General features: G+C 39.7%; 3 protein-coding genes across 4 annotated transcripts in view; all 3 read left to right on the plus strand.

The window, feature by feature from the left end:
* si:dkey-4c15.14 overlaps positions 1-12,954 on the plus strand; it is a 231,553-nt gene that overhangs the window by 95,256 nt on the left and 123,343 nt on the right. The gene's annotated exons all lie outside the window — the stretch shown is intronic.
* Positions 44-12,591, plus strand: LOC103909509 (uncharacterized). 2 transcript variants are annotated; one of them, XM_087303585.1, is made up of 5 exons: positions 44-94; positions 731-834; positions 2,347-3,324; positions 6,253-6,362; positions 11,261-12,591. In XM_087303585.1, the coding sequence occupies exons 1-4, from the start codon at positions 45-47 to the stop codon at positions 6,291-6,293; spliced, it is 1,173 nt and encodes a 390-aa protein (XP_087159711.1). In that variant the 5' UTR covers position 44; the 3' UTR covers positions 6,294-6,362; positions 11,261-12,591. The 2 variants fall into 2 exon arrangements, with proteins under 2 accessions (XP_087159711.1, XP_087159710.1); XM_087303584.1 differs by lacking the exons at positions 6,253-6,362; positions 11,261-12,591 and having other exon boundaries at positions 2,347-5,150.
* Positions 5,580-12,591, plus strand: LOC147831437 (uncharacterized). Its single transcript, XM_087303676.1, has 3 exons — positions 5,580-5,620; positions 6,253-6,362; positions 11,261-12,591. The coding sequence occupies exons 2-3, from the start codon at positions 6,308-6,310 to the stop codon at positions 12,199-12,201; spliced, it is 996 nt and encodes a 331-aa protein (XP_087159802.1). The 5' UTR covers positions 5,580-5,620; positions 6,253-6,307; the 3' UTR covers positions 12,202-12,591.

A 12,954-nucleotide genomic window follows, 5' to 3' on the forward strand; every position in this document is an offset into this window, starting at 1 on the left:
AATTTAAAAACAATCAAATCCGCCGCTGTTCCCGCCTCTCCGTGATGACGTCAGCGCTGACGCGTTCATTCAGCGTCGAGTCTTCAGAGCTGAGGTGAGTCGTTGACGCTTTTTCTCGTGTTTGCACAACAATAAAACACACTTTACAGTTTATTAAAGCGACAATCTGCGACTAGTTTCTGCATTGAGTTCACCTCTATCTGTGTGTCTGCCGACCAAAACAATACAGCAGGCAGAGAGCAGCTCTGAGAGGACAATATGAGCTGAGTAACTTGTTTGTTGTTGTGTTTGAATTCAGTTGTACAGCGAAATATGATCTGTGTAGGGAAATACTGCAGCGTACATCTTTAGTTTGATGCAGAGAAATAGCTTGAGGTGCTCTTTGTCTTATTTATAAAATGGTAATTAGTTCATCCTGCAAACACTCTGTATAAAATGAGCTGATCCGCTGCTGCTGATTTATGAGTGTTTATAGTCTGAGGTTCATCAATATTATCAGAGCTGCTGAAATCCTCTTTATTTTTAGTCAATAGCTTCTTTTATTCCCTTATTCATTATACTGATGCCTTCTGATTAACAGATTATCACATTGAGTTAATGTTATTGGTGTCAGCTAACTTGAACAAATTATATAATCATATTGTTTCTCCTATAAGATTCAACATTATAATGTTTTATTTCATCAATCAGTGTAAACAAATTAGATTTCTTGTTGTTTCTTCTCCTAAAGCGCCATCAGTGAAAGACAAAGACAGAGTTTATTGAAGGACAGTGAGAAGATGAGTGATCCAGAACCCTGCAGAATTAAACAGGAAGAGACTGAAGAACTAATAGGTTTGTGTTTATTCATTACTCTTCAATAATGAGCCTGATGAACAGTGAGGTTAATCTTTAATATTTCATTATTTCAAAATGCCAACTTTTTAATTTCATGGGAATTCACACTTACAAAATCTAAATTTAAACCTGGACATTTTAAAACAAATACACTTCAACTCATTGCCTCCCTGGAATTTAAAGACGCCTATAATCAATATGGAGCTAGGACATCAGAAGAAAGCAGTTACTCATCCCAATATGTACAAACAACAATACCTGGATATCAGAACTCAATATTCTCAGCACATACCAATCTTCACAGATGGTTCAAAGATGGAAAGTAATGTAGCAGCAGCAATGGTAACAGGGGAACAAAGTCATGGAATCAGTCTGCCTAAAGAATGCTCCATATTCACAGCTGAAGCCCGCGCTTTACTTTTAGCATTGGAGTATATAGAAAATGCCCAACAAAAGAAATCCATCATTTTTACAGACTCTAAATCATGCCTCCAAGTTATGGAATCTCCAACGAATGATCATCCTTTGATTGACAATATTTTAACTAAAGTTCACCAACTACAAAATCAGTTTTATCACATCATTTTTTGCTGGGTTCCTGGACATGTCGGACTTTTAGGAAATGAGCGAGCTGATGCAGCTGCTAAAGATGCTTTGAAGCAAGTAGTGAACAAATGCCAAATTCCTCCGTCAGAGATGAAACCTTTTATCAACGCTTGCATTTTAAACAAGTGGCAAAAGGAATGGGATGCATTAGAAAACAATAAACTACATGAAATCCAACCTGAAGTTTCACACAGAATTTTAAGACATTTTAAGAATCGATTTGATCAAGTCGTTTTTACCAGATGTCGTATTGGGCATACGAGAATTACACATGGTTTTTTGATCCAAGGTGAAAACCCTACTCAGTGTTTGTGCTGCAAAACTCATCTTACTGTAAAACATATTTTACTGGACTGTCCTGCTTTTACTGATTCCAGAAGGACTTTTTATGAAATGAACTCTTTTAAGGACATTTTTGACAAAGTGAAACAAGAAAAGATTTTAGAATTTTTATCATGTATTAACACAAAAAATCTTATTTAATTTATGTTTTATTTTGTTTGTTAATTTTTAAATTGTATATTTATTGTTGAAAGATTCCTGCCATGAAGATAGCCTTGGTTGCTGACATGGCACTAAATAAAAAATACATTACATTACATTTTAATTTCATGGGGAGCTACTTGTCTCAGTATTGATGGAAGCTAGAAAAGTGCATTTCTAAATATAAATATACAGATATTTAAAATTTAAAGAGTTTTTTTTTTCTGTTTAAAAATGCAATTACGAGCGGGGTGGCCTTGATTATGTTGATGTAGACTGTTTCCACCCCTAGCTCTGCCCTTGCGACTGGAAACAATGCTTCCCTATTACAGTCTCCATAACTAGTAAAATATAGTTCAGCACTCCATCTGCTGTGAAAAAAAAATGTGCCTTTAAAGTATTCTTTACTTTCGTTTTCAGATGTGATGGTGAAGGAGGAGAGTGAAGAACTGAGTGAAGATGAGGAGAAACATCATGTCAAGAGGGAAGAAGAAACTCACACAGAGGACGAACACAATTTTATAACAAAAAGGAAAGATTTCACTTGTACACAGTGTGGAAAGAGTTTCAGCCGCAAATGTGATCTCAAGTCTCACATGTTGATCCACACCGGAGAGAACCCTTACAAGTGTTCACACTGCGACAAGAGTTTCTATTGTTCAGCCCACCTGAAATCGCATGAGAAGACCCACACTGGACGGAAACGGCACAAATGTGATCAATGCAGCAAATTATTTTCAAGGCCTTCAGAGTTAAAGATCCATCTTAAAATTCATACAAAGGAGAAGCCTTATTCATGCTCTGAGTGTGGAAAGAGTTTTATAGATCAGTCACATGTAAAAAAACATCAGAAGATCCACACTGGTGTGAGAGAGCATGTGTGCTTTAAGTGTGGGAAGAGTTTTATTAAAACTGGAGACTTGAAACGACACCAGATAGTCCACACTAAAGAGAAACCGTTCACATGTACTTTGTGTGGGATGAGTTTTAAACGATCCTCAAACCTTGAAAGGCACTTGCTGCGCCACACTGGAGACAAAACACACAAGTGTGATCAGTGCGGTAAAACCTTTTTTAGAGCTTCTCATCTGACGGACCATCTTGAAGTTCATACACAGGAAAAGCCTTATTCATGTCCTGTGTGTGGAATGAGTTTTAGGCGTTTACGAAATTCAAATGAACATCTGAAGATCCACACTGGTGTGAGGGAGTTTGTGTGCTTACAGTGTGAGAAGAGTTTCATTAGAGCTACTGACCTGAAACAACACCAGCGGATTCACACTGGAGAGAAACCGTACACATGTACTGAGTGTGGGAAGAGTTTTAGAGTTTCATCATCTCTTACTTCACACATGCTGCGCCACACTGGAGAAAGACCACATAAATGTGATCAATGCGGTAAGGCATTTTTGAGGCCGTACGAGCTGAGGAAACATTTTCTGGCTCATGCAAGGCGGAGCCTTATTCATGTTCCCTGTTAACATCAATGATATTTACCTTCCTGGAAACTCTCCACTGTATTCACGAACATCAGATTTCACAGCTAAAAAGTATTTTAGGTTGCTTTCACACCTACACTTTTGTTTCGGAACGCGTCTCGATTGCCCAGTTAGCGCGGTTCGTTTGGCATATGTGAACAGGGTAATCGCGCTCTGTTTCGCTCCAAAGTAATCGCTCCGAGATCGCTTGAATGAGGTGGTCTCGGCTGGATTGAAACGAACTCTGGAGCGGTTCGATTGCAGTGAGAAAGCGATACGATCCGAGCGCGGTTATATCACAGTGTTTTATGGATATGTAATAGGCTTACGGCTATATGAAGAGAGAATTATGAGTAGGGCGGGAAGTTTCGCGAGTCTCCGGAATGCCTGCAAACGAGTGATGATCTCCCGGTAATCTCGCGTCTCCCTCCCGGTCCTCAAATAGGCATCGTCGCGCACCCTTCTCACCCCTCCCCACCGCATCTCTCCTCAGACACATTGTGCGCACCCTGTCAATCACCACCAAACCACCACCTCTCCTGACAGCTGAGCGGGACGCTGCAAAATAAACCCTGACACTCTGACCAATGTAAGGAGAGTTTACTCGCACGTGACTTGTTTTAGCTATTTTGGTCCGTTTAGAAACTTTGCAGTGTGAAAGCGAACCGCTCCAAGAGCAAAGAGCAACAATGTAACAATTGTAATCTCTGTTTCAGAACTACTGAATCGATTCACAAGTGTGAAAGCACCCTTAATGAGTTTTATTACATTAATACAGCAATTAATTGTGACATGACAGAAAAACTAACAAGTTACCTGACACCACAAAGAGCTAACTTAAACTATAGCCTGGAGACCCAGATAAACAATCAGTCTTTAATTTCGAAGATGCAGAAGATTTCAATGTGTTCACAGGCAAGCAGAGGGACTCTGATCATGGATTTTTTCCCTGGGGCCTCTTCCCAGTGGGACATGTCCAGAACAGCTCCCTAGGTAGGCGTCCAGTAGTTATTCAAAACAGATGCCCAAACCACCTAGCTCTTCTTGATGTAAAAGAGCAACGGCTTCTGTGTCCCGTGACCGTGTCACTTGTTGCATTCTGTGGAAATCTGCTGAGGAAGTATGGGGTACGCCACACTTATCTCGTTCCCCAGGTATTCCTACTCACGAAACATTGACCTTGAGGTCATGACCAAAAGGACTTCAGTATTGTTATCGAAATCTTGTCCTTTTGATCTTGAACATCATGGGGATTAAATTGTTTTTTTTTTTTATGTTGTTGCTGGTGTCGATGTGACATTTAGTTCAGCATTACATCTACTGTGATGTTTTGAATGACAAAATAAAGGAAAACTGAAACTGAACTTGGTGGTTTACCCTATTGGGAAGAGGTGAAATGTGTCATTTTACTGTTGGTCAGCAATTGGCAGGATCAGCCCTTTAGATAGGCCTGTTAAAACATTTCTGGCTTCAATATGGGGTTCTGTGGAGTGCAGAAATTATGTTTACTATGTTTTCCAAGCTGAGCTGCTTATTTGTATTTTCTCTTACATATCAAGATAAGTGTGCAAAGGTCTCTGTTACAGTCTCACACACTATACTCCATGTAAAAGCCAGAAACTACAGAGCGATCACCAGAAACCAGCAACAATCTAGAATACATTATTATATGCTGTCATGGACTTTGCAATTAAAAAATGTCATTATAATGGAAGTCAATAGGGCAATAAACAGCCCCCAACATAATGAAAGGGTGGTTAATTAGTGTTTTTTTTTTTTAAGATTTCAAAGCATTTTCCCAAAATATTTGTCAAAATAAGACTTGTCATTAAAAATCATTCCATTTGCTGAAACACAGAGAAAGTTGTGCCTCAAATTAAGCCTCAAAATCAGCCCAGACTGGATGAAAACACCTCAGCAGAAGCAAGGGTTTAGAGCTGTTGATGAGAATCAACGCAAACAGCTGTTAAATTTCAGAAGTCTGTTCGATTCCAGAATCACATTTAATAAATTAATATAATTTGGTATAGTTTTTGTTTGTTTTATATTAGTTTATATATATATATATATATATATTCAAAGGTGATGCGTAATTTGTAAAATGTCAATATGCTGTCATCATATTTACAATAAAAAATACAAATACACCGTTGTACCCGCCTCCGTGATGACGTCAGCGCTGACGCGTTCATTCAGCGTCGAGTCTTCAGAGCTGAGTTGAGTCGTTGACGCTTTTTCTCGTGTTTACACAACAATAAAACACACTTTACAGTTTATTAAAGCGACAATCTGCGACTAGTTTCTGCATTGAGTTCACTTCTATCTGTGTGTCTGCCGACCAAAACAGTACAGCAGGCAGAGAGGAGCTCTGAGAGGAAGATATGATCTGAGCAACTTGTTTGTGTTGGTGTGTTTGAGTTTTTCCACGTTTCTGTTTGTTGTACCGCGAAATAGGATCTGTGAGGGGAAATATGGGAATCTACTGCAGCTAACATGTTTAATTTGATGCAGAAAATAGTGGTGCCCTTTGTTTTGTTTTGTTTTTGAAATAGTAATTGGTTCATCCTGCAGTATAAATGAGCTGATCTTTATTCATGAGCTGGTTCATTAATATTATCAGAGCTGCTGAAATCCTCTTTATTTCATGTCAATAGTTTCTTTTATTACCTCATTCATTACACTGACGTCTTCTGATGTACAAATTGCCACATTCAGTTAATGTTATTGATGTTGACTTGAGTAAATCACATAATCATATATTGTATCTCCCACAAGATTCAACATTGTAATATGTTTATTTCCTCAATCAGTGTAAATGAATCAGATTTCTCTGTTTATTCTCCTGAAGCTCTGCCGCCATCAGTGAAAGACAAAGACAGAGTTTATTGAAGGACAGTGAGAAGATGAGTGATCCAGAACCCTGCAGAATTAAACAGGAAGACACTGAAGAACTAATAGGTTTGTGTTTATTCATTACTCTTCTATAATGAGGCTTGATTTAAACCTGATTTAAAATCCTCAAACCGGGATTGAGTCTTCTTTTATAAATGTACTGACATACAACTGTGGTGATAAAGAAGATAAAATCGTTGTAATTAATTAAAACATGCTCTGTTTTAAGCTTGTAAAACTCATTCTTAAACACATTTGATGATGATTTATGATCACAGAGAGCTTAATGGATCTTTTAATCCTGGTTGCTTTGCGCATGTTCTGTCTTGTTGATATGATTATATGCGGCTGTCAATCAATTTGGTGGGCGGGGAAACTTAACTCCTACGTCACGTTGCGGTGGGCCTCAAAATGGGAGGGATTTGGATCCTATTTTAACGTCAGGAAATTTAAAGATACACTTATTGTGTTTGGCGACACAGTGGGTAGCACGTTCGCCTCACAGCAAGAAGGTCGCTGGTTCGATCCTCGGCTCAGTTGCCGTTTCTGTGTAAAGTTTCCATGTTCTCCCTGCGTTCGCGTGGGTTTCCTCCGGGTACTCCGGTTTCCCCCACAGTCCAAAAGACATGCTGTACAGGTGAATTGGGTAGGCTAAATTGTCCGTACTGTGTGTGTGTGGATGTTTCACAGAGATGGGTTGCGGCTGGAAGGGCATCCGCTGCTTAAAAAAACTTGCTGGATAAGTTGGCGGTTCATTCCACTGTGGTGACCCCAGATTAATAAAGGGACTAAGCCGACAAGAAAATGAATGAACTTATTATTTTTATATTACTCCAATTCAAATGTGGACTAGGGCTGCACAATTAATCGAAAAAAGATTGCAGCCTCAATTCGACCCTACTCACAATCTTAATCAGCTTTTCTATGATTCAGCCAATTATATTTTCATGGTCAGGAGAGAAGCATAAAGGTGGACAGACAAGTCTTCACATCAGTGAAGATTAGAGAAGAAGACTAGATGTGAAGTGGTGGTTATATCTGTGGGCACTGCGAATAATAACTCGTGTAATAAAAAATACATTATGATTAATTAATTGCAGGTGGATGTAGCGGGACAGAGTGGGCTTTGCAGAATGGGAAGATAAGACGCCCATAATAATGGATGAAATGCAAGAGTACTGTTCAAGCTTTCAGTTAGAGGAGTCATCAGTGGAAAATACTACATTCATTCATTCATTTTCTTTTCGGCTTAGTCCCTTTATTAATCCGGGGTCGCCACAGCAGAATGAACCGCCTACTGGTCCAGCACGTTTTTACACAGCGGATGCCCGTCCAGTAGTTTTTTTCCAGTGTTTTTTTTTTCTCAGTGACGGCAGCCATGAACCGTACAAGGCAGTGAAAGTGAAACTGAAAGCATTCACATTATTAACATGATCACATCACATTTTAGAGTTATGACTATGGCTAGAATTGAATGTTTTTTTCCTGTCATAGCAAACAGTAAATGTTTAGTGGGTCAGTATAACCACTCTAGCCTATATAATGTTGAATAAGCTGGAGTCTGATAAAAAAAAGCTGTGAAAAAATGGTCTAATAATGTTGTCAGTGACAGATGGCAAGCATATGTCTCAAACATAGTAAACTTCAGAATTATGATTAGTTGTATGCTGATGTGATCACTTTACTGTGCATTAACTTATTTAAAGTCTGTTTAAGTCCACCATTCCAAGTCTATACAAAATTTAGCAATTTAACCAACAGTAGACCAACACATGGGGCTAATAATATTAGTGTTGCTTTATCATATGTTTGAGAAATAACAATAATAATAATAGCCTACGCATATTAACCTTTATTTTACATCTACAGAATTGTGAGAAAATCGTGATCTTTATTCTCAGCAAAAAAAACAACAACAACATATAGATCGCTTGGATCATGGGTGGAATTAGTGATCCCTAAGCAATTCCAGGCCCTAGCATTGAAACTCAAATTACTCTCCATCTCTAAATACATATTTTTTCTCTGTACATTGGTAAATAGACTGCATGTAAAAATATATTTTAAGCGGAGCTTTTATCTTCCTAATGCATAATTATATATGATAAATTCACAAATAAAATAAATGCAAGTTTGCAAACTATGTACAGTTAATCAGTCATATTTGTTATTATGTTGGCTTGAGAAAGCCAACATACTGTTATACAACTCTGTCCTTGAAAACAAACTTATCTTCTCCTAGGCCGTTCATGCCACAAGGCCCAAATGTGGTCAAAATGTGCCTTCTGCATTCAAGATTGTTGCTATATCTCCTCATGCCTGCAAGACTTATAATTTTTTTAATAAAAAATGTTAAATGTTAAATTTTTATAATCCGGGCATATAAAAAAATTATACAAGCCCCAAATTTGGCCAAAAGCTGTATTAGATGCGGTAGATTTTGTTGCTATATCTTTAAGGTTTATCAGACTTATAGTTTTCCAATAAATAATTTTTAAGCATTATTTTTCTCAAAATAAGGCAAGCCATTTTTGACTTAAACTCCATATTTTTTACTGATATTGCAAGCCATTTTTGCACGTATCCCCTTCACACTTATTAAGCATTGTATTTTCAAAAAAATACAGCAAGCCATTTTTACATAATGTTCATTCCCTTAGTCCCTTTATTAATCAGGGGTCGCCACAACGGAATGAACTGCCAACTTATCCAGCATTTGTTTTACACAGCGAATGCCCTTCCAGCCGCAACCCAACACCAGGAATACATAATGTTCAAGTCCAGTTTTTGACACTCATAAAGACTGTCATAGAAACATCGGGGTTGATTTAGATCACTCATATTGTCAAGAAGCTTTAATGTATCATCACTAACCTGTCAAATGTCCCCATAGCAATAAAACAGTATAACCTAGCAACCATTTTAAAATAGCAATATCTCTACATCAGAACATCGTAGGGACCTGGACATTGGCTTGTTTGACTCATGCTAGCAAATGGGACTTCCTGTGTACTATGCATGGTAACAATGATAATGGAAGCCAGTGCTAATAACGATTAGCTACATGCTATGAATGATTATCTAAATGCAATGACATATGCTAGAAATGCCTACTTAGTATTAGCATTTGATCAAACATGTACACAAGCATTGCCATTTAGCAACTGCCTAGCAACCACCTAACAATGCCATAAATGTTTGACTTTCTCAAGCCAACATCAAAGTTTATCAATGAACTTTAGGTTCTAGTTGGATTTTAATGTTTACATGTGCAGTACGAAAGGAATGTTCTATTATTCTTGGTGGCCCCCTGATTTGAAAAGAAGTAATAACGTTAAATTCCTAATGGTAATAGACAGATTTTACAACATATAAAGGGCTATGTCAGGGTCGCTCAGCCCTGTTCCTGGAGATCTACCTTCCTGCAGATTTCAGTTGCAACCCATATCAAACACACCTGTTTGTAATTATCAAGTGCTGTTCAGGTCCTAATTAAATGATTCAGGTGTGTTTGATCAGGGTTGAAGCTGAAAGCTTTGGTCACACTGGGCTTTTCATCCCATAGACTTCTCATACGCATGCGAATACGTCAGACCGGAAGCGCAGGGTCATGTGTTAAGTTTTGCAAGTTGCTGCGGTGCAAAGTTCAAGCTTGGTGAACTCTGACCTGCGAAATCGCATCACTTGACTGCGTGAGACAAGTCGAGGATCAAAACATGACCTCTCTGGACAGAAATTTAAAACATGGAGCAATCGCTCGCTAATAAAATGTCTAATCATCTTGTTAAATCCCTCCCCCTTTCGCAGCACTGTACGACAGAATTTCCCACACACAAACTTTAGTGTGACCGTAGCTTAACTCTGTAGGAACGTAGATCTCCAGGAACAGGGTTGAGCACCCCTGAGCTATGTAATTAATATAGGCTTTTTGGCATTGGTCGGGGCTCCCTAATTTCCTGGGGCCCTAAGAGGCTGCTTACCTCGCTTATTGGTTAAGTCCGCCCCTGAATATGATTAGTCTTAGCTTGGTTGTTAGCCTGCTAGCTGCAAAGAATAAGGCCGTACTCACACTACGTACAGTTGCCACGAACTGGGCCAAAGCACACTTGTCCCCCTTCCTGTCTCCCCCGACGGCCCGCATTCACATTACAATCGGGCCTGGGCACGCTTACGTCATCGATGTTGCTCTGTTCAGTGAGCGCTCTCGCTCAGCACAGTGGAGATTTCTCTAGTTATATCATTGCAGTCGTTTGATATGCAGTGACACGCAGTGAAATATTTCACCAAACAGTCCTTAGGGATGCGGTGACACGCAGTCAGGTATTTCGTCGAACAGATCTGCCACTTTTGGCGCTCATAAACAATCATAAAGCCCTCGTGCTGCAGGAATGAGGAGGTCTGCTGAAGCCGCGCAGCTGTCGTGCAGTGAGGAGTTTGCGTCTTTAATAAACTACGTCAGTTTGCGTTCATTGAACAGTAAGAGTGATTAATAAATCCATATGAAACAGTTCCTTAAAGTCACGTCTCGCTTTCAGTTTCGGGCTTTGGTGCATTTTCATCTCGCACTACAAACATACCGCACCAAAGCCCAAGTGAACCGCCCTCAAGCACACCTCTTCCAACCAGGCCAGGGTCGGCCAAGTGAACCGTGCCTGAGCCCGATTTAGCGCACTCGCACTGTACACTCGTTCTCAAGCGATCCGGGAAATGGGCCCTCAATCTCCATCGTAACTTAGTTTAGCTTAATTTAGCCTGCATTCATGCAAACAAGTCGAGGCTAAATTCCAGCTTAATCCCTTATCTTACTTTTGTGCAATGCCCATCTGGTCCTACATCTTTCATGGAATATTAATATATACATAAACACATTTAGCCCAGAGCTCCATCTGCTTGTAAAGACTAGCCCAGAGCGGTGTATGCTGTTAAAATATATAGTTTAGCAACCATCTGCTGTTAATTTTCAGATGTGATGGTGAAGGAGGAGAGTGAAGATGAGGAGAAACATCATGTCAAGAGTGAAGAGGAAACTCACACAGAGGACGAACAAAATATTATAATGAATAGAAAGTATTTCACCTGCAATCAGTGTGGAAGGAGTTTTAACCAGAAATACGACCTCAACGTTCACATGAGGATCCACACTGGAGAGAAACCTTACAAGTGTTCACACTGCGGCAAGAGATTCAGTCGTTCAGGACACTTGAAATCGCATGTGAAGATCCACACTGGAGAGAAACCACACAAGTGTGATCAATGCGGCAAATTATTTTCATGGCCTACAGGTTTGAAGAGACATCTTAGAGTTCATGCAAACAAGAAGCCTTATTCATGCTCTGAGTGTGGAAAGAGTTTTGCACATCAGTCGCACTTTAAAGTACATCAACAGAGGATCCACACTGGAGAGAAAACACACAAATGTGAACAATGCGCCAAAACATTTTTGAGAGCTTCTTATCTGACGGACCATCTTAGAGTTCATACAAAGGAGAAGCCTTACTCATGTCCTGTGTGTAAAATGAGTTTTAAACGTTTACAAGAATTAAACTCGCATCGGAAGATCCACACTGGGGTGAGAGAGTTTGTGTGCTTCGTGTGCGAGAAGACTTTCATTAGAGCTCCAGATCTGAAACGACACCAGATGATCCACACTGGAGAGAAACCGTACAAGTGCTCACACTGCGACAAAACATTCAGTCAATCTGGAAACCTGAAGACACATGAGAGTGTTCACACTGGAGAGAAACCGTACACATGTACTCAGTGTGGGAAGAGGTTTATGAGAGCTCCAGACCTGAAGCAGCACATGATGATCCACACTGGAGAGAAACCTTTCAAGTGTTCACACTGCGACAAAGCATTCAGACATAGAGGACATCTGAAAACACATGAGACGACTCACAAGTAGGCGTCCAGGAATCTTTCGAAAGAGCCCAAACCACCTCAGCTAGCTCTTCTTGATGTAAGAGAGCAATGGCCCTACTCTGGACTCCTCTTGATGACAGAACTCCTCACCCTTTACCTAAGAGTGTTGTCTGTCACCCTGCAAATGAAGCTCATTTCAGCCACTTGTCCTTTCAGTCATGCTCATAAGGTCTTCAATCTTGTTTCTAAGGTCTTGTGCTTTTGGTTGATGGGAGTTTGCCATGTGCTTCTGTGGACATGATGAAGGCGTTTGATCATGTCACTTGTTGCATTCTGTGAAAATGTGCTGAGGAAGTATTGGCAAGCTGACAAAACATTGCTGTCACTCTGATACAAGTTTTATTTATGGAGAAAATTAAAAAGCACTACAGTGTTTGGGTGTTCTGTGTTTGAGATAATTAGTCCTGCCTGAAATGAGTATATTCCATACAGAGTATGAAGCTGATCGGTCAGTTTTGTCACATGACTCGTAGTGCGTTCGCGGCATTCATTCAACTGGGTGCATCTTCCCAGGAGTCTCCCACATTTCAGACCCATCTCCCACCATCCTCCCAATTTGTTATTTCTTCTGGAAAACTCCCATAATATCACCCCACTCCCGGACCCTGTTTTTTTGTTACAGTCAGTAACGCACCCAAGTTGGCAACTTTGGTATTGACCTTATTCTAAAATGCGGAAGTGCGCCTGTTTCTGCGATTGTTTTAGAACTTCCGTTTCAGTCGCCTGTGGGAGAAAT

This window comes from Danio rerio, chromosome 22 (genome assembly GCF_052040795.2).
Source record: "Danio rerio strain M-AB ecotype USA chromosome 22, GRCz13ab, whole genome shotgun sequence".
NCBI lineage: Eukaryota > Metazoa > Chordata > Actinopteri > Cypriniformes > Danionidae > Danio > Danio rerio.